Here is a 22,500-nt window from a genome sequence, read left to right on the forward strand (position 1 = left end):
AGCAATTAAAATGTCTTCTTTTGGAGAGTTGAGCGGGTTTTCTTATTCTTATAATTGCAAACCCAGATAACAGAGAACCAAACCAGTATGAAACCACAGAACACAGTTTGAGAAAAACCATAAGATGCTGGAGAGATTGGAGCTGTGTGTGTTTATTGTTTCCTCCTTCATGATGTCAAACATTGTCTTTAACGAAACAGCTGCACCTGGATTCAAATCTGATGGGTAGCTTTGTTTTGTTCTACCTCCTGTATCTCACTAGAATGAGGAAGTGTGTGTCATTATATTCTGGTCATGTTCACATCTCACATTCTCTAAAGATAAGTCCTGTTAATTGGTATGTTTTGACTCGGAAATTAGAAATAAATATACCTGCAAAAGGATGTTCACTAAAAATAAATAATCATGATATGAATTATTTTTAAGTCAGAAGTTAACATACCATCATAGAAAACTGTAAATATTCACATTATGAAAGATGGGACCAGTGAAGCAGAGCTGCAACGAGTATCAACGAGTTTTCTTTTATTATTGATTAATCTGCTGATTATTTGACTCATTGTTTGATCTGCACTGAAACAAATCAGATGTTTAGAATTCCTGCTTGATAAAAGCATCCTACATGATGTATTGATGATCACAGCTGACCTACAGACTAATCATTGCACATCCACAGGGAAGTTTTGGCATTTTTGCTTCTGACTTTGATTCAAAATGGATCGACTACTCAACTAATCAACTCATAATTTAACTCCAGTATGTTCTTTCTCGGTCGGGACATTCCTGTTAAGAATCTTAACTGAGTGATAAAATAAACAAAGCTGGACATCAAATCTGCTGCTTGACTTTCTGCTGATCGACCGATCGATGAACTGAATAGTTTGGTTGAGCACCAGCTCAACGAGTCAGAACTCTCAAGAGGCTGCAACCAAACTGCATGAATCGACACATAGAAGTGGAATGAGACACACATGCAGACACAAAGACACCAAAGAGCGTCTGCAGTTTGACACACAAGACTGACATTTCCTACCCCCCCTTCCATCTCATCCATTATGCATCCCTCCTCTGCTGCTGCTTTCTTTCATCATCATCGTCATCATCACCATCACCATCATACCCAAAACACACACACACACACACACACACACACACACACACCAGTCTGTTACATGTTGTGTGGAAAAGACAGTAAATGTGACACTGAGGTGTAACGAAGAAGAAGTCCTCGCCGAGCACATCGATTTCCTCTTTTGTCAGTCTGTGACTCAGACAGACCTGCACTAGAACACACACACACACACACACACACACACACACACACACACACACACACACACACACACACACACACACACACACACATTACATTACAGTCATTTAGCAGACGCTTTTATCCAAAGCGACTTACAATAAGTGTATTCAACATCGGTTTTCGAGAGAACAACTAGTCACCAGAAGTAATAAGTGCATGTCCCTACCTCAAACAAGCATCTAAGAGCATAAACCAGAGCCAACGTACAGTGCAGAAACAAAGGAATGCAATAAGTGCCACAAGCTAATATAAAAACAATAAGTGCAATAAGCTAGTATGAATACAGTAGATGCTAGGTAAGTGCTAAGCGGAAGGGTAGGCCTTCTTGAAGAGGTGAGTTTTCAGCCTGCGCCGAAAGATGGGCAGCGACTCTGCCGTCCTGACGTCAGTGGGGAGTTCATTCCACCACTGTGGGGCCAGGACAGAAAACAGCCGCGACCGGGTCGATCGGCCGCAGGGACCTCTGAGCGACGGGGCAACCAGTCGCCCCGAGGCAGCAGAGCGAAGTGGTCGGGCCGGGGTGTAGGGCTTGACCATGGCCTGGAGATAGGAAGGAGCTGTTCCTTTCACTGCCCTGTAGGCTAGCACCAGAGTCTTAAACTGGATGCGGGCTCTTACAGGTAGCCAGTGTAGAGAACGGAGAAGGCAAGTTGTGTGGGAGAACTTGGGGCGATTGAACACCAGGCGAGCTGCAGCTTTCTGGACAAGCTCCAGAGGTCTGATGGCCAGCGCCGGGGCTCCGGCAAGTAGTGAGTTGCAGTAGTCCAGGCGGGAGATGACAAGAGCCTGGATTAGCACCTGCGCCGTCTCATCAGTGAGGAAGGGGCGAATCCTCCTGATGTTGTAGAGCAGGAATCTGCAGGAGCGTGTAACCGATGCAATGTTTGCTGAGAACGACAGTTGGTCATCCAGGGTCACACCCAGGTTTCTCGCAGTCTGAGTTGGCGTCACCACGGTATCATCAATGGTGATGGACAGGTCTCGGTGCGGGCAACCCTTCCCCGGGAGGAACAGTAGCTCGGTTTTGTCCAGGTTGAGCTTGAGGTGGTGTGTCGTCATCCACTTCGAGATGTCAGCCAAGCACGCAGCGATGCGTGCCTCCACTTGAGTGTCCCACACACACACTTGAGTGTCCCACACACACACACACACACACACACACACACACACACACACACACACACACGTAACTCTAACCCTTTAAACCAGCCTCACCAAACCACACACTGATGACATCTGATCACCAGAAATAAACACACAGACACACAGGCAACACATGCACTCCACACGTGTTCCAACACATTAATTATTCATCGGTTCAGAAGAAGAAGAAAAAAACAGGCCGTCAGCCGAACAAACACGATCACTCAAGGTGGAAGGAGAAGAAAGATGAGGAGGGAAGGAGGTAGAGAGGAAAGGAGGGGAAGGTGTGATGAAAAGGAATGGAAAGAAGCGAGAAAGGAAAGGAGAAGGACGGAGGATGTAGAGGAGAAAAGAGGAGTTATATAAAGGGGGCGGGAGATAAAGACTCACCTATAAGGATGGAGGTGATACTGGCGGGACTGAGGCCGAGCGGTGGGCGCTGCGCCTCTTTCCCGGCCGTCTGAGACTCCCCACAGATGGTCTGGAGGTAGGAGGCGAAGGCGAGGCCGAGGGCGGAGCTCAGCTGACACCAGCGCGTCGACCGGTCGACCGACACGCAGCCCAGCGCCGACCGGCTGCTGGTGACGCCGTTGGCCTCCTCCTCCAGGGCCTCCACGGGACACATGGAGCCCGCTCCTCCTCCACCGGAACACTGGAGACGCACCAGGACCCGGTACGAGTCTGGAGGAGAGCAGAGAGGGACCAGTGAACCCTAAAACCCACCAGCAGGCTTTGAAAAGCATGTTGTCTTTAAATAATCCCAAAAGACGATTATATATTGTCATATTGCCAAAGTATATTGTCAAAAATAAGAATTATAGCTCAAATAATCAAATTAGATTAGTGTTTAGGAAGCAGAATTCTTCTTTAAGGCATAAAACTAACGAGCAAACACAAACACACACACACACACACACACACACACACACACACACACACACACACAGAAGGAGAAGCCACTCACGGAGGTTTTCAAGTAGATCTTTGCAGTCATCAGTGGCCACGTCATGAATAGTGCGATTACACTTATCTCTCCTCTCGATGTCCTGTTCACTGTGGCTGCACAGCACCTCCAGACACTCCTACACACACACACACACAAACACACACACACACACACACACAGACACACACACACACACACACACACACACACACACACACACACACACACACACACACACACAGATATCATGAGCACAACACAAGACAGTACAGGGTGTTTTTGGACAGTACAGGGTGTGTGTGACCACATACAGCAGTAGTTGTGCAACAGAAGCTCTCGAGTGCTAATGAACGCAGAGATCGGTGGGCGGTGGTCGTCATTTATATTCATGTCAGACACTCAGGTGAAGTCTCGTCTGGTGTCTCCTGCGTTCATTTGAGCTGCCGTTGCAGCCATCAAGGTCGGCCGTCCCGTTATCCTGACGCCGTGGGGACTGATGGCGGGGCTGGACATTAGTGGAAGTGTATAGGTGTGCATAAAAACATTTTAACATAATATAGACTGCAGTCCAGCAGGAGATCAGTAGTGAAAGCAGGAGGCTGACTTAATGACATTAAAAACATTTAAAGCTGCTTAACCGTTTGTGGCCAGTAGGGGGCAGTGTTGTCGAAAATATCAACCTCTTGATTATTCGATACTAGGCTTCATTTTCTGACGGCCTCTTCTCACTCATGGTGCTGTTTTCTCGTCTCGCTGCGTTTATAATAACATGTTGACATGTTAGAGCCTTCAGTGTTTCCCGTTAAAGACCTAGAAAGACCTGGTCCTGGTGGGACCACTACAGTTTCATAATGAGCCAGAAATATTTTCACACCTCGCAGCAACCGGCCAGAGATTGGTTTGGAAAGGTCAAAGGTGAAGGACCGCTGCTAAAGCATCAACCTCAGTCGCTGAGAAGTGAAGCCAGCGTGGCAGTGCAAAAAACTGCAGTTCCTCAAACGGCCACTTGAGGCTCCAAAAGCAAGTCAATCCCCATAGACCCCCATGTTAAAATGCAAAACTTAACAGCAGCAATAAACACGTTTACAGCCTGGTGCAGAATAACGGTTTTGGTCTCTAGAGCTAATATATCCGCTCATAACTGTACAGAGGGTGAATTATTATAAAACTCATCCGTTTAAATTGTATTAAGGCTTAAAGTCCCGTCTCGTTTACCATGCTTTTTGCATGTGACTTTTTTGCCTCGTCATCAATCACTAATGTGTTATGATAAAATAGTTTACTAGAGCACAAAGTTCATAGATCGAGCCTCATAATGAACCCCTCAGAGTGCACCAGATTGATGCATTTGACTTTTAAAATGTACAAAAATTCAGAGGGAGTGACCATCCTGCAGTCTCACAAAAAAACATGTGGGAAACACTGGCTTTGATATAATAAGTCTATTTATCTTTTAATTAATCTTGGGAGGTACAGTTGGATTATCAGAGTGTGAATCATTAAATGAGGCCAAAACAAAGAGCTAAAAGAGGCTGAAAAGCTCACGGTGCATAACTGTGGTTTTTACATTAATACGTAGTCAGTTACTTCATCTCCCCCTCACCTTGAGGCCGAGGGCAGCAGCCATGTGTGCAGCCGTCCAGCCGTCGCTGTTGGCCTGGTTCAGCAGGGCTGCGGGCAGCGCCAGGGTGGCGGGGGGGTCAGGGGTCACTGCGGGGTCGCCCTGAGTCGGGTGGCGGAGGAGGAGACGCAGCGTGTCCACGTGTCCGGAGCGCACGGCCGCGTGGAGAGCCGTGCAGCCGTCCTGCAGAGACGTGAAGGTGATTCCCGTGTTACTTAACACAAAACTCTCTGAACTGAGGTCCATTGATTTCAATTTAGAGGATCTTTTGTATCACTAAAGTAGAACTGATGTGATGAACAGAAGAGCAATCCAGGCTCTCGTAAATATTAGAACAAGTATCGTTAAATGCCCCGACGATGCCTTAGTGTTCGAAATATGTTGGCTGTTTTAATGATTTATAGACTATAATAAAGGCTTTTTACTTAAATATGTCCCTCCTCGTTGTAACTTGTTGTAATATTTGGTTTTACCTATTTATCCAGCTTTTCCACTGTTTTCTGAGAGCACCTTTAATCATCAGCGATTGAGAACACAGAGCAACTTTGTCTAGCTTCTTCTTCTGCCTCTCTGGTATGAACGTCCCACAATAACTCAATAATAATAATAAAGTCAAGAAAGGTTGGAAACGTTCCACTAATGTAGGTTGAAACTGGAGCGGGTTAGTGTGCCGAATATTTTTCAGTTCAGACTGATTCATTTCACTGAAAAATGCCCAAAATCCTTTGACGAGAACAAGAGAATCATTTTCGGCCCAGTTCCGAATGCATTTTACGCCTCCGCTCTTACAAAAGTTGTGTTTTCTGCTACAAGACGACGACGTCAACGACGACGACGACGACGAAAAGAAAAAATGGTAGAAAATGCAAATCAGCTGCAACCTGAATAAACCTGATTACTTTTTAATGTATTCTAGTTTTTTTCAAATCTGTTCAAATATACACAATTAACATTACAGATAATGAATGAGCTGTGACTGTACAGACTGTATTCTGTTGCCCAGGATCAGACCTCCTCCACGTTAAATTGTTGCGTTTGACCCGACACACACGCCGGCCAACATTTTCCGGCGTCTAAAAATACGTCGGCGCTGAAGAGGTCAGATATGCTACAGAGACGTTGGCAGCTCCTCTGGCTCTGCAGGGACGCCGGGCTGAATGCGGAACAAAAGCAGGTACAGGAACTAAATATAGGGTTCTCATCGCCTGCTGCCACGGCAACTAATACTACTAATTACCATAGAGACCCAGACTACATCAATTAGCTGGAACCAATCAGAACGAACGAACCCCCCCAGTAGGAACACTTGGGTGAGAAATGCCAAAGAACTAACGTGAAAGAATCACATTTAGTGGATTTCTTTTAACCTAATATTTGCTCAGAGTAGAACACATATGGGGAAATTAGTAAATGTCTGGAGGATGGACAGTGATTGATTAAATGGCACAAAGATCCATAACATTTCAATTTCAAAAGTTTTTTTTTTCCAGTCTGGAAGACCGGCGACAAAACCAATCGGACTTCACCCGGGCACTTAAACAAAATACACATATTGATCAGATTGAGGCTCTAACATTCAAGCTTTAAAACTTCAAAGGTCTAGTGTGTCAGAATTGGCGTTTTCTAGCGGCGGGGTTGCAGATTGCAACCAACTGAAACTTCTTCCGAAGCGCATACAAGGACTCCGGTGGCCAATACGCGAATGAACCACAGCCAGCGTTTGGTCATTCCGATCATAGACGTATGTCGATATAAACATCTCATTCTTAGGTAACAAGAACAATTCTTATCTTCAGGTGATTAAAGGAAACTTACTTCATAATATCATATTCCATTTCTGCCAAAAGATCCAAAAGATTTAAACTCACCTGGGTCTATTTGTACACATAAAAACCAACAACAACACATTTGTGCCATAACTCAAAATCTAATCATGAAACAAGAATCCAGAGCTGACCTTTATTATTCATGGAGGGGGGGTGGGGGGGATGACATGTTTTCTACCAAGTCAACACATTTAATTCACTGATGTTTAAATCTGAAGCAGTTCATGAGCAGCAGACTTACCGTGGTGGTACGCGAGCGATCGGCTCCGGCACTCAGCAGGACCCGGACAGAGTCCAGCCCCCCCGCCTCGCAGGCCAGGAAGAGGGAGGTCTGCCCCCCCTCCGCCGCCACCAAGTCCACAGCAGCTCCTGCAGACAGCAGCACCTCCACACAGCTGGAAGGGGGGGGGGGGGGGGGGGGAACGTTAGAAACATGTACCAACATGCATTTAAATATCACATACTGTACGATCCTAACTCATATGTGAAGGAGGGGGGGGGGATGTTATTGGTCAATAATATTTTGTATTGTGAGAAATAAGACTACAACCGTTGGCAAGGATTTTGTATTATTACATTATTATTATAGTTGCATTTGTATCTTATAATAGTTACGTCATTTTCTTGTCGTTGTCAGGTTTACATCATTCGGAAATATTGATTTTGGAATATATATTAAAAAGTGAGGCTCAAAACCACATATTCCATCATTTAATCATATACACATATTCTCTCTCCATCCATCCATCTAGCTATCATCCATCCATTCAGAGACAATGAAAGACATCCATCCATCCATCCATCCATCCATCCATCCATTCAGAGACAATGAAAGACATCCATCCATCCATCCATCCATCCATCCATCCATCCATCCATTCAGAGACAATGAAAGACATCCATCCATCCATCCATCCATCTACCTATCCATCTATCCATCCATCCATCTATCCATCTATCCATCCATCCATCCACCCATCCATCCATCTGTTGAGAGACAATGAAAGACATCCATCAGCCCTTCAGCCAGTAAGAAGAGAGGAAACCTGAGCCTGTCTGCCAACACGACTACTGAGTCACGACCACCAAAAAAAACAAAAGAAAACCTGTTAAACCCATAAAATAAACTGTGTGTGTGTGTGTGTGGCCGTGTTTCACCAGTCTTGTGGAGACATATATCAGTTGTGTGGACATGCTTTTTTGCACGTGCCCATAACATAAATCACTACATTGGTGTAAGGGTGAGGATTAGGCTGGTAGTGGTTATGGTTATGGTTCGGGTATGTCTCCAGCAAATTAATGTAAGTCAATGTGATGTCCCCAAAAGTCCTGAAAACACGACTGTGTGTGTGTGTGTGTGTGTGACAGCATGCCTGTTGGATATCTCCACTCTATAAATAACACTGTGATCAGATATTACAACACTGCACATTCCCCAGCTGGTCCTGGGCATCGTGATTTTTTGGCACACACACACACACACACACACACACACACACACACACACACACACACACACACACACACACTTCTCCTGCTGTACACTTCATCCCACAGATGACTTCGGGATCAATAGCGTTCGATCAGAACCGACTGTGTGTGTATCGTGGGAGAAGATGTGGTTAATAATTAACAATGAAGAGCCGGAAGACGCTCAGCAGAACTGAAACCAAACCGCAGACATTAAGGACAGCTGTCCCGTTGGAGCGAACTGAGCCTGACTGTATCTCACCCCGTAAAGCTTTCACCGTCTATACTGTGCTCCACACAGCCACCAGTGGATACTGGTGTGGTGACTTTACCCAGCAGGTATGCTGCCCCACCCGAAACCCAGCATGGTTAGCCGAGGTACCGCACGGAGAGGTGACCAGCTGTGCTCGTCTGTGAGCAGTGAGTCATCGATTGAAAGCACCGGGGTGATATCAGAGTCGCTAAAGTTTATTAGTCATTTTAATGTGTTGCACTGAAAGAGAGAGAGGTCAACCCACACGTATCACAGGGACCTTTTCCAGCACCGTACAGCTGTGGTGAACTACATATTTATGTAAAGTACACATACAGCATACTAAAAGGCAGGGTTGCTAAGCTTCTGTGAGTGCCACCAACAGCCATGTTTGTTGTTTGCGTTCATCATGATCATTTTAGGGGGAGGGGCTTTGGGAAAGCCTGAAAGGAACAGTTTTCCAGGATGCATAAGAACATTGATTATGAGGTTATTTTAACTTAACTAGACCTCTGCTCGAAGGAATGACAGGAAGTCAGTGCAATGTAATGGCAAGTAATAAAAACAACTGCAGAGTGTGTGTGTGTGTGTGTGTTGTCAGGTGTCAGGACTGAAGATGAGGAAGACTCCCGTGAGCTCACCTGCTGTGGCCGTGGGCGGCGGCAAAATGTAAAGGTGTGAATCCGTTTTCATCCGAGACGTCAGCCGGCGATCCCGACGACAGCAGCAGCTTCACGCATTCTGACAAGAGACATAAAACACGGTCATGTTGAAGCCTTCTGTTGTACGCCGTGAAAGACTCAATACAATCATTTTAGCCTGCACCATCTTAAAAACGACTAAACCTTGTTCAGATATAGCTTCTGTTCTACGAGCCTCAGTCAGGCCATGTGGTTTCTGTCGCTGCTTGTTCTGAAAACATGAAACCTGCCTTTGTTTCCTGTTCAATATGCTGAATTAAATGCTATTTCAGCATCACGTCGTTTTAAAACTACAAAGATCAATCATTTTCTTGCCATTCGAGTAATACATTTCCTTCTTTAATCTTTGTATAAAATGACAAGTCGTCCAAATTTCACCCTCCAGTACAATAGTACAGTAGCTATTTATCTTTCAGATATGGGCAGAAATCCCAAGATTTATTTTTTTCCTGCTTTCTTAGAAAGACTGATGAAAGAAACCTTTTGTTAGAACTTAACACTGAACACTAGAAGCTAGCAGAACAAACCAGAAGTGGAGCAGAGCTTCAGCTCTCTGTTGTGCATGTGACATGAAACAACACAGAAATAGTTTCACATATACTGTATATCCAAACATCGGGTACTAAGGAGCCACCAGAGAAACAGTACAGAATGATTACAGAGAGAATTAAGCATTAAATGTAAAACAAAGTTTTCTTTCTTTATGTTAAATAAACACATTTATTCTCTGACTGTCTTTTCGAGTTCTGCTTGTGTTGACTCCCTACTGCATGTTAACCGATGTGCGTTTCATGTTCCTGTTGTTGCTTTACTGTCAGAATCTGACACACATTCTCACATTAAATACTCTACGTGTGATTTAAAACGTGGAAACATGTCTTTACGTTTGGGAAAGGAGGAGAGGTAAGCGGGGATCAGACGAGAAGGAAACTCGGTACAATGAAATATTGATGGGAGACGGTCAGTGTGTGTGTGTGTGTGTGTGTGTGTCCTCTCTGTGTAGATTCACCCATAATCCCTCAGCACAGCTGCCCTTCAGCTGCATTAGTCGTGTTTTCGGATCAACGCTCCTCGAATGACAGTGTTACTAAACACCTCAGCAGGGAACCAGATCCCGATAGACCCGTAGTGTGTGTGCGTGTGTAAATGGGTCTACATGCATTAATTATTGTGTGTGTGTGTGTATGTGTGTGTGTGTGACTGTATGCACGGCGGCACTACCGGTGTGTGTCAGCTGAACGAGCATGTAGGTTACAACCCTGGACGACAGTCCATCTCACTCAGTGGCAGCCAACATAATGGGATCAGCAGCAGCTCATACAATTACAGACATTACAGCGGCACATGGAGAGTGTGAATCAGCACCGTCAGCACCATCAGCACCATCAGCACCAGGTCTTTGTCCTCTCAATGCTTCTTCATACAGCTGCACATCCAAAGGAACTGCTCGGCAGTGCTCCTCTATGCTAGATATTTAGTGAGAATATGTCACCTACATCACCGGTTGCAAGTGTGTGACATGTTTCCTTGTCTAGACAATGACGACGTCTACATGAACAAAATATTCTGTTTTTTGCCCAGATTTTGACAAAGGCAATAGTCCTGCTGAGCTGTTTACATGCAGCTGTGCATATACTGAATAACGTAACCGGGGGCGGACGATTCGACTGTATAAAAGTAAAAAGTAGGTGTGTTTCTCCTTAAATCCAGAGATGTGGGCTTTTCTTTTGGGCCTGAATCTCAGCAATAAGTGGACTAGATCGAGTAAGAGGGTTCAGCCCGAGAGTAAAAACAGAGAAGAAAACAGCAGTGCAAAGGTAAACAACCAGAATAGATCCTTTCAGCACAAAAGAAAAGAGAGACAAAACACTCACACCTATCTTTCTGCAAGAATAAGACAGTTTAAAGATTGATGGCAGGTACTTCTTTCTCTTCTAAACAGTGCTTGTGTTTTTACATTCAAACAAAACATGACATTTATCCTCAAGCAGACTCTGGAGCTCATCGTGTCTTTGGCAGGAACAGATCTTTTAAGCTCTGCTCAACTGCTCGCTCCATCCGTTTGTTATCGCCACGTCTCTGATCCAACCAAGAGGTACGAGAAGCCACACTCGTCCCATATTTGCAGAACGAATGTAATCCATAGTGATACATACGTCCCAGTTAAATAAACAGTTATACATTGTCCGACTTATCTTTGTTTCCCTCCTCTTCATCAAACTCCCTCAGTACACAATGGTTCTCTTTTTAATACCAATGCACAGTGGGTATCTTCCTAACTGCATAATCGCATTATTACATATCATGTTTTCTTCTCATGCACTACAAGTCAAACTGCATGCAAGAGGAAATCTTTTATTGAAAGCGACAACAAACTGAACATTAGCATCTCATTTCCTCCTCACTAAAGGCCAACGAAAGCACAAACTCATGTTTAATCGAGCTGATATGAGGTAAGAAAGCAGGCGGCAGGGAGCTCTTCTCTCCTAAAGAACTGAAATGTCACAGGTTTGATGTCTGAAACATCCGAGTCATGTTCCTTCTGAAGGTTTCCTTTGCAAGACATTCAACCCTGAATCTGGAAAAGAGCAACAACTGAAAGAGAAACATCTCCTTTGTGGAGGTGTATTAACTCCGTCTCTTATCAACGTAAACCTTCTTCACGCCTGAGAAAAGAAACTACCTCACGGCCTTTTTCAAATGCCTCTCTTTGATGTATGCCGACAGAGGGGAAGCCTTACAGCAGGTTAGCTTTGCAGCAGTTTATTCAAACTCCAGAGCCTTCACGCAGTTTGTTTATACAGGCTTTACGTCTATTTCTTTGCAACAATATGTGTAAATATGAGGTTGATGGCCAATAAAAAGGCACGGAATAACTGCGTCTGTAAGTGTATTTCCGTTAGACAAAGACAAACAAAAGAATTGTGTGTGTGTATAAACACATCAACATATCTATTAATGTAATACTAGATTGACTTTATAATCATTATCATGGTGGTGTCTTATGATCGTTATATTTCATTCATGTCAGCCACGCCCACAGAACAACTCAATCCTTTGTTTGTAGTTCAGTGTATCAGCCTCTCTCTAATCAATCAATACCAATCAATACGAGCCTCTCGGCGTTCCTCGAAGACTTTACTCTTTAAAATCATCCAGCCAACCGCCGACCAAAACCACAGACCCGGACTCAACTCCCACCGGGTTCATCAAGGCGTTGCAATGTACACACACACATCGGTGCTTTGGACAGAAGCAGCAATACAATTTGGAAGTTATCAAATGTGGAATGAGGAGGGACGAAGAGACGTCGTATACGGCTCTGGTAGCGGCAGCAACCTGTCAATCACAGTAAGCCCCGCCCTAAAGCATCCCCTGCTTTATGGTCTGTTTGACTCTAAATGGACCATCATTTACTAGATGAACATCATGCTGTATTGAAGGAGACTTTAAACTATACACCGCTCAAATATTCCACTGGGGAATACGTCACAATACAGAAGAAATAAGACGCTGTAACTTCGGTTTCACTGGGACTTTAGAAAGCTGCATTGATTAATGAGATGTCAGTTACCTGCGTGTCCATTCTGAGCAGCAGCAAACAAGGCAGAGGTTTGGTTGTGGTAGAGGTGATGGTCTTGGTCAAGAAGATTGGGCTTGTTCTCCATGGTAGAGGTGGTGTCGGTGGACGTGGAGTCGGTGGTGGTAGTAGTAGTGGTGGTGGTGATGGTGGTCGGGTCTGGTTGGTTAAGCAGCATTGACAATAAAGTGACATTTCCCTGGGAAGCAGCTTGGGGGAGCAGGGAGCGCCCGCCGTCCAGGGCAGCAGGCCCTCCGCCGCTGAGAGAGGAGACTACGGAGGGACACCAGCCTGCAGGGAGGAGGAGGAGGAGCAGGAGCAGCAAAGGTTAAACTAGGAAGAGGAGGAGGAGGAGGGAGCTTCTAGAAGTGCTGAGCATGGGAGAGCGTGGGCGTAAGAAGGTGGACGGGTTGGAAGGGTGAGGAGAGCACACGTCAGTTCCACACATGCTGTAGTACGGTCTCTCTTTATTTAAAGGAGGTTATGTAGAGAACTGGAGTTTAAAATAAACATTTCCAGTCTGTACAATCTCATGTTGTGGAGCCAAATATTGTTCAAACACCCAAATATGCATCTCATATTCTAGTGGTGATTCCAAAATACCAAGTCAGGCTGAATTCAGGTGAAAATGACACAATGGCGAAAAGATATCTACAATATCTCCATTAATTTTTGTATTTCTTGGACATATTTATGTATTTATGTTTCATGTACATAATTATAAAGCATAGGCTGAGCTTGGGGGGATATGTTTATAAATAAGAGGCAATTATTTTATCCATTTATTCATATTTCTTGTAAATATAAATTTATTAATGTATTAACGTTTTGTGTACATATAGCATGGACTGCATTTGGGGAATATGTTTAGAAAATGTATCTAACTTGTTTCTATCTATTTGTTTTTTGTACAGTATTTTTCTATATATACATTTTTTGCAATACTTGCTTTTATGCGTATTTCTCTTAGAAACTTAGCAATAAACCAGATTCTGAATCAGATATGATGGAATTGTGCGAGTATTAAAAAGACAAAGAGCTGAAATAAGATGATACAGCATGTCTACTGCGTACAGTATACGTTGTTGTTACAGTATACACTGCCAGAACCTTAAAGATATTTAAGAAACTAAATGGAGAAAAATCTCAGAAAAGTGAGCAAACTGACAAAGACGAACCTTTTATTTTGAAGGGCAGCAGGTTAGCTAGCTTAGCACTAAGCTATATGCTACTGAGGCTAGCTCAACATGACACACGTTACATTAACTGTACTTTAAGGCTTTCAGCAGGAATCTAACCAAACTGAACAACAAGTGAAGTGCTGCTGTAGCCTGAAGCTCTTCTTGGCTGACTCCCATGTGGTGGTTAGTTGTTAACATGAACACATCCGGAGGATTACAGGAGGATTGTGGGAAACGCAGGTAGACGGGTAAAGTGACATACTGAGGTTTTGTTCCAGCCTCAGCTGGATCTCATCCAGACACACTGTGGTTTAAGCTCGACTCCCTTCTGTCAACCACGGAGATTATCTCTCTCTTCAGATCTGCCGCTTATTAAACGTCTTAAAACTCCAGATTTCCTCCTTAAATGTCATTTAAATGTGTAAATGTGGAGCAAAACAACCTTTTTTCACACTGAATTCAGCCTACATTGAATTTAAAATTCAAACCCATAATTCCATGTTTTTATGGCTGATTAGTAAACAGAAATAACCCAAGTATCTCCATGATTGTATACACATTTCTGTAAAATACAGCCGGTCATATTTGGCATTTTTAAGCACTTTGGGATCACCACTAGAACTATAAAGAACTGTTTGAATAATGCTTCGCTGCACAACACAAGCTGGTGAACATTAAGCCTCCGGGGAGGCTGACAGAGTTTAAATGTTCTGGAAAGTTCTTCTTAAAGGGATAATTCGCCAACATTCATATGGAGGTCCCATCAGCGTTGATGGTAAATGTAGTCGATTGAAGCCATAAGCCGGGGCTCATCTAGTGGGCCGCAGATTTACTGCAAAATGGTTAGATTGAATTCAAAATAAATAAAAATTGGATCATTTATAAAGCTTGTTATTTTATGTCTAAAGGTGCGCAATAATTTACATAAATAAAAAAACATAGTATTTCAAAGAAAGCATACTTTAAGACATCATCAGACTGTTAGCATTCACCTTGCAAGAGGATATGGTCGTGTGCAATGCATCCTGGTACATGTAGGCACTGCCGACACGGCGAATGTATTGCTTCAATCTACTACCTTTAACATCAAAACTGATTGTAATTGTGTGTAAAATAATTGGCATAAATAGATGTTGCACAGAACTAGAATTCAGTGCTCCACAGTTAAATGTGTTGGAACAGGAAAAAACATCCTAAACATCAGCACGATGTTCTCCCTCTAATGAAATGTGATTTAATCAACATGTGGCGCGCTGCAGCATCGACAGAAGAGTCATCGCATCAGATCAACTGCCAAGATGATGGACAGCTTTCATGTTTCATCACAATCGTTCACCCACAGTATTCACACAGTGGAGGAGCAGAAACACACACGTTTAGTGGGATACTGTGCAGCATTATTCTGAACGATTAAGCACAACAAACAGCAGAACAAAAGACCCAATTACTAAACCCAATAAGCTAACATGCTAAAAGCTGGAGATGCTACTTTTAACTATGGCTTTATATGACGGTTCTGACCTGGAAAGGTTAAATATGAGTTAGAAAAAAAAAAAGGGCTGTGTCTGAAGAGAGAGACACAAAGGAGGCTGGAGAGAGAAAGTGCATCAGAGGGACGTAAAACAGCAGCCGTCACACTTTCTGTCCGTCACTGGGTCGTGATGGTGGTCAGAAGGCCAAAGCTACAAAAACATATCTGAAAGCTGACAGGTGAGATTGCACCATGTTAAGTCTTTACTTTTCTCCAAAGCACTTGGTCATGTGAACTAAACAGCAGATATAGATATACATATATATATAGATATATATATATATATCTATATATATATAATATATCTATATATATATATATAAATATATATATATATATATTATATATATAATATATATATATATATACTGTATATATATATATATATATATATATATATATATATATACTGTATATATATATATATATAATATATATATATACATATATTTAAATAGGGATACATCTGCATGCAAAAAGAACAGGACTTGCAAATGTACTTTGTCACATTTCACAGGTACATTTCAGGATGATTCCAGTTTATTGCGACTGTGGTCATTTCTTTCACATACGATACCTGCGAAGAGCAGCAACGTCACCGACAACAAGAGGAAACAGGAGCAGCCGGACGATCAGTCGAGCCGAAGCACTTCTCTAAACCTGCTCATTCTGAGGTTAAACTGTGAGTGTGCAACAGTTAGTGGGCCAGTCTGAACCGAGAAGAAGGGATTCTGTAAACAGCTTGCGTAATAATTAGTTGGCCTTTGTTTTCTCTGCCAAATAACTTTGGAAGGTTTGTTTACAACCCGTCTAAATAAATAATATAAATAAACTGTTCATGGTTATTAGAATTATTACAGACAGAAACGACGGCCCAAACTATGAAAATAAGACCAAAGTTGTAATAAACTGGAATTATTCTGTAATCAAGCTACACGGTAAAATCAAGCAGAGCACCGAAAGCACGTCACAAGGTAAATATAAATGCTCACATTTATACATCAAAATGACACACAGAGAGCCGATGATGGAAAAAGGGAGGCGGAACGGACGAGTTAATGGAAGCTGAAGGATGTGCAGGAAGTAGTGGAGTGGTCATGCTACTGAAGGATGGAGGAGGGGGGGGGGAGGGGGAGGAGAGAGCAGCCTCTGGCATCAGCTTCAGAGAGGACAGGGGTTACTGGTGGGAAAAGGCCGAGGAAACCAATCTGACTACTCGAGACGGCGTAAACGTCTGCTTCACCTCAACTCGCTCCTGCCTGCTGAGGGACGGCTAACCTCTAGACCCCGAGCGACATGTTTAGCACCATGTCGTCAATATCCGCTGTGGATACCGACACCGACGGGGCTAACGTGACAACATGGTGGACGAAAGGGGGCCCCAGAGGGAGGACGTATTAAGGGCAGAGGAGGAGGAGGAGGAGGAGGAGGAGGAGGAGGAGGGATGAGTAGAGAGAGAGAGAGCAGTGAGGTGCTTTAGAGTTGAGGGAGAGAGTCAGTGACATTAAACTGAATTGACCCACGAGCTATTCTGCCTCGTATTCCTGTGGTTAGATTGCCTGTAACCTGATCGCTATGCTATGCTATGCTATGCTATGCTATGCTATGCTAGAGCCGTGGAAAGACAGTCGAAGAAAAGAGGCAGCGGGGAGATCTGGGGGGAGACGGAGCGTGGAGGAGCCTCTTTACCTGATGCTGTTGCCAGGGGGCTGCCCGCTGAGGCTCGGGGGCTACGGGAGGATGGAGCGCTAATGGAAGAGGAGGTGGAGGGGGGGTTTATGGAGGAGGGGCTACTGACAGTGGTGGCGGGGCTGATGACGGGGGGGCACTCTGCGCATGCTGCCGCCGGCTGATGCTGAGAGCCCCGGCCTGAGCGGGAATGGGGGCAGGCACCCACCTGAGAGGCCGTCAGGGCTGGGACCAGGTCCATGGCGGGTTTGGGCGGCAGCTGGGGCGTGGCCGGTTTGAGCCCAACCGCGGGGGAGCGGCTGCCGTCCCCCAACCCCTTGATGGGTGGATGAGGAGGAGAGGGGGTCTGGGAGAGGCCCGGCTTTTTGGGAGGGATAGGGGGCGGGTTTCCCCGGTCGATCCTGGCCACCGTGGGCGACTTGAGGCCGATGGGGTGGCTCAGGCGGCCGGGGAAAGGGCCTCCCTCTGATGCGGAGTGTGGCAGGCCCGGACGCAGCGGTCCGCCGCCTCCCGCCGGAGGGCTGGTGAAGCGCGAGAGGACCTGCGTGACGGTGTGGCGCGCTTGCTGCTTGGCGGCGAAGTTGTCCCGGTTGGTCGGGGTGGGGGAGAGGTCACGGGCCGGAGGGCTCTGGGACGCCGTGCCGTTTTGGTCCTGTTCCTGGAACTTGTAGCGGGCCGCCTGGACGCGGGGGCTGACCCCGCTGGGTAAGCCGTGCGGGGCTTGGCCCTCCGAGCCGTTCTCCGTCTGCGCCAGTCCTCCTGAGCTGCTGTGGACGATCCCCCGACCGCTGGTCTTTGGCAGACTCAGGCCCACGTAGTTGGCGGGGCTCGGTTTGACGGGGATGGTGAGGGGGTTCTTCTTGGGAACCTCCACTTCGGCGGGGGGAAGGTCCGTTTGGCAGGACGCTGTTCGAGAGCTTATGGGATCTGTGGCTACGGAAACAGATGTCACAGCTTTAGGTTTGGGTGGCGTGCTGGCGGCGTCGACAGCGGCGGCTGCAGGTTCTACTCCGGCAGCAGCAGCAGCAGGCTGGGCGACAGCGGCGGCGGTGGCGCCATCCTTCCCATCGCCCTGTTCAGTCCTGAGCTGCTCCACCTGCTGCCGCAGACTCTGGCTCTCCACCTCCTCGCGGCCCAGCCTGGCGCGCAGCTGCTCCCGCTCCGTGTCAAACTCCGACAGCTGCTTCTCCATCTTGGCCTCCATCTGCTGGCCGCGGTGCCGCTCGGTGCTCAGCTCCTCCTGCAGCCGGCCGGAGGCGCGGCCCTCCTCGTCCAGGCGGGCCTGGAGCTCGTCGAAGCGCTGCGACTCCTCCACCACCCGTGTGGCGAGCTGCTTGCACTCGCGCACCAGCATCATGACGATGTGCTTGTTCTTCTCGCGCTCGTCCTTCAGCTGCACCGACAGCTTGCGGTGATCCTGCTCCAGACTCTGGAGCTGCAGCTTCTCCATCTCCAGCTGCAAGAAGAAGAAGAAAATACGCACAAAGTCAGGTGACAGCAGATAAAACGCAATATTTCACTAAAACGGGTGAGCTGGGCTTGGTAGAATTACACAAAAGACCGTTTTTATCTCGTGCTGAAATGATCAATTAATCAATTATGCAACTGAAGGTTTAACATCATCACTGTCATTATGCAACACAGGCATGCACAACCAAAGTCAGTTGTAGCACATTGGTAACACAACAAACCTATGACAAACAAAACAAAGCAAAAACATACGTAACTTCCCAAAGCGCATTTATATTAAATTAGCATCAGGAGGAATGTAAACAGCAGCAACAAAAATTCTCTGGGCGGATAATATGGCCGACATCTTTACATTAATAATTAAACATGAGGAAAAAACATCAGTTTTATATCCTTGCGATTTGAATCTTTTATTAATATCTCCTGATACTTTACATACTAAACAATTAATTTAAAAAATAGCTCAACAAATGAATTGATAATAAAAATCTTGGCTGCAGCCGTAGCCTCATCTTCACTTAAATATACACTTGACACTTTAATAAACAGACTTGTTTTAACTTACTCCTAATTTGTAAGTTTGTTTATCATATTTTTCTTTTTTTAAATCAGGTGTCTAACTGAAATCTTTTTCCTTTATTAACACAGATCGTCTGCAATCAATCAGACCAGCAGACTGAACATACTGTACGAGCTCCCTGAGCCTCACGTGTACGTCAAACATCCAGCATCTCTGGCAGACATCATGCCAGCTGTCTGTGACACGCTGCACCGGGTAAATCCAGAAAACATCATCCATCGCCTGAGTAACGTCGGCTACAAGCTAGAGGTCCACCGATAGTTGGGTTCCTAAAGGCCGATATTAAAGCGGTCGTTTGGAGCAGAAAAAAAGCCAATTAATCGTCCGATATTCCCCCTAAATGCTACTTTTTCAAACCATTAAACTGGTGCCTTTTCCAGGGTAAGCAGGATCCTAAAGTGTCCGATTGTATTTCAGGAATGGACGCTAAATTGGTCAGTAAATTAGCAGTTTAATGATTTATTTTCCTCCCCTGCTTGTCTGTCTTTTCTTAAGTCCGTAGAATATGTTGTGAAGGCCAGGACGTCCCTGCAGCAGCACAATATGTAATTTAAAATGATATTTTAAAACACATTTCGCCTCCTGCAATTTGACAATTTTTGGCCATATTGCGATTCGGATAACATTTCGCTTATTCGTGCAGCCCTATTGAGGAAAAAGAGCTTACAGCTTTGCATTATTCATGCAAATTCATTTTTAGGTCAAACTATCTAAATAATAAATATCGTACACGTAATTCTAAAGTCTCTCGTGCATTTATGTCTGGAGCTCCCCATGCACACACATATTCACAGTATGTACGTCTACGGAGCTCCATGGCCGCTGTCGGAGCCCAGTTCCACCGATAATCGGAACAATCACAGCTTTCTGTTTCAGTCTGTGATCTGAGTATTAGTCGGATAATTCAACCGCTTTCATTCTCCAGTAACGCAGACAATCCAAATAATGTCAAGTCATTCGTTAGTGGTAAAGCATATATGAGAGCTCAAACGAGCCGATTGATCAAACGAGCCGGGAAACAAAATATCTCGATTAAACGGACGGCAGCAGATATTTACAGAAACAGCCGGGCGGCTTGGGGAAAGAGTCGGATTTGATCTATTCGGAGAGACACGGTGTCTCTGCGTACGGTTGAATTTCGATGACTCGTCAAAGCCCGGCTCTCTATATCTGGACCGCCGCCGCTATTGTTAGCTCAGAGCCGGCTTCACAGAGGGTAAACAAGGCTTAACCGCCAAGACCCCACTGCTCTAACAAGCCTCGGAACAAAAGAGTTGACACCCCCCTGTCCCAAACGAGACCCCCACCCGTCCCTCCGGAGTCCTCCTCCACACCCACCCCACCACCACCCCTCGCTCCAAACCATCAGGGGAGTAAATCTCACCACTGGCTGATGCTGAGGAGGAGCGAGGGGGTTTATAAGCACACGGGAGCGACGGTTCCTTCCTCAAAAGGAGGCGCTACGACGAGCTGCTAATTGGGTGAGGATTGTGTCTGCTGTAAGTCGGCCTAATGCCTCGGAAAAATAGTAATTTAGGGATGCTGTGAAGGATGCAGAGTTTAAAACACTGTAACGGTTTTGAAAATACATCTAATTGCGATTATTTGGAAAGATGTGCGATTGTGACAGAATCAGAGTGCATGATCATTTTAATGTGCCGAAGATGGTCAAACTTCTGAACACTTAACTCTTCCCTCTCGCTCCTCTTTTCCATTCATGTCTCTGTCACTTTGTACGCGTACAAAACAAGTTAACAATACCATGAATTCCTTCCAGGAGGGTTAAGGAGTATGAATCCATTGGAAGTAAATCTATTTCTATTACCATCGCAGAACAAATTAGAGATGCAATGAAGGAAAAGAATCAGATCTTGATCCTCTCCTACTATATGATCTACATTTCAAAGTCAATGTCAGCATCACAACGAAGATGAAATGATGAATAAAGTTTAGAAGCAGAATCTTCCCCTGAAGGTCCATCCTGACACCTGAAAAGCTGCGGCGCCGAGGTGTCAGCTGGCATCGGGGCCGAATAGAGCGGCTTGTTCAGCCACTGTGGAGAACTGGGGCTGAAAGAAGAAGAGAGCCAAGGAGGAAGCCGGAGAACTATTTAAAGAAAAGAAATTTCATAATGCCCATAAACACATTCAGAGAGAGTTTCATACAACTGCCGTCCTGCCTTCAGCTTGCCCGAGACCTCATGGATAATTCAACAGCTCACTCAGAACGTCGAGAGTGGAAACGCTGGGCAGGGGATAAAGATAGCACGGACCACCGGGGGCAAACTCAGTCTACCCAGCAACCAGAAGATGCCTCTGAGCACACGGAGCATGTGTCTTTTAGCAGCGTTTGGTTTGTTGTTGATGATGTAATGGTTCCAACAAAACCCATTCATCCCCGCATGACGGGTCGCTGCCCCTGTTGTTGACAAGTTAGGCACAACTGTGCAATCGGTGGTGATTTATTCTGTGCTGAACAGGGTAACCTGTTGTTTTGTGTTCAGGGCTTTAGAAGTTCTGTAGTGAGACGTCCTCGTCTCAAACGTCCTCTCTCTGTCTCTTTGTCTCCGGCTCAGTACAGCGTGAGACTCACATCATGATCAGAGAGAAGAAAACATCTGACTCCAGTAGATGCTGAGAACTCTGGTTCTCTCAAACACAATAAAAGCCTCACACGTAAGAGAGGAAACAGCAGCAGTTCATCACAACATGTGACCAACAAGCAGAACATCAACCTGCAGGAATGTTCCGTTTTCTACTGTTTGTCGAGCAGAGTTTGCCAAGTTCCACTGCAACATATCACACGACCAACCTAAACAAGTACGGAAAGCAATGTTTAAGTCAAGCCCGACGTTGCCTTACACATAAAAGAATGATCTCAGTCACTCCCAAACAGTGGAGCGTTCAGCTTATTAATTAAACTCTGGGTTTGGATCGAGGTGCAACGGACTCTAAACTCGCTCAAACTTGAGTCACAGATGGAGATGTTAAGAGATCTCTCATCACGTTCTTTTGTCAGATACAGATCGTTGAGTAAGTGTTTTGTTTATAGCAGCTGGTATACAAGGCTCCAGACTGCGTTTCTTCCTCCACCATAACGAAAAATCATTTCAACCGCTCTGAAGTGTAAACCGTCAAATATTCTAAATGTTATCCTTTAACTTTGTTACTGTCATCCATAGTGGTTATTTGCAT

General features: G+C 45.2%; 1 protein-coding gene across 1 annotated transcript in view; it reads right to left on the reverse strand.

The window, feature by feature from the left end:
* Positions 1-22,500, reverse strand: part of cttnbp2 (cortactin binding protein 2) — a 73,412-nt gene that overhangs the window by 11,980 nt on the left and 38,932 nt on the right. The window contains exons 4-10 of the mRNA XM_076090010.1: positions 17,257-18,712; positions 12,850-13,146; positions 9,216-9,315; positions 7,093-7,246; positions 5,008-5,208; positions 3,423-3,540; positions 2,849-3,139 (exon numbers count right to left, since the gene is read on the reverse strand). Coding sequence (XP_075946125.1) covers positions 2,849-3,139; positions 3,423-3,540; positions 5,008-5,208; positions 7,093-7,246; positions 9,216-9,315; positions 12,850-13,146; positions 17,257-18,712 — 2,617 coding nt within the window. The remainder of the gene's footprint in view (positions 1-2,848; positions 3,140-3,422; positions 3,541-5,007; positions 5,209-7,092; positions 7,247-9,215; positions 9,316-12,849; positions 13,147-17,256; positions 18,713-22,500) is intronic.

Source organism: Anarhichas minor, unplaced genomic scaffold (genome assembly GCF_050575085.1).
Source record: "Anarhichas minor isolate MPS153535 unplaced genomic scaffold, ASM5057508v1 ptg000011l, whole genome shotgun sequence".
Taxonomy (NCBI): Eukaryota; Metazoa; Chordata; class Actinopteri; order Perciformes; family Anarhichadidae; genus Anarhichas; species Anarhichas minor.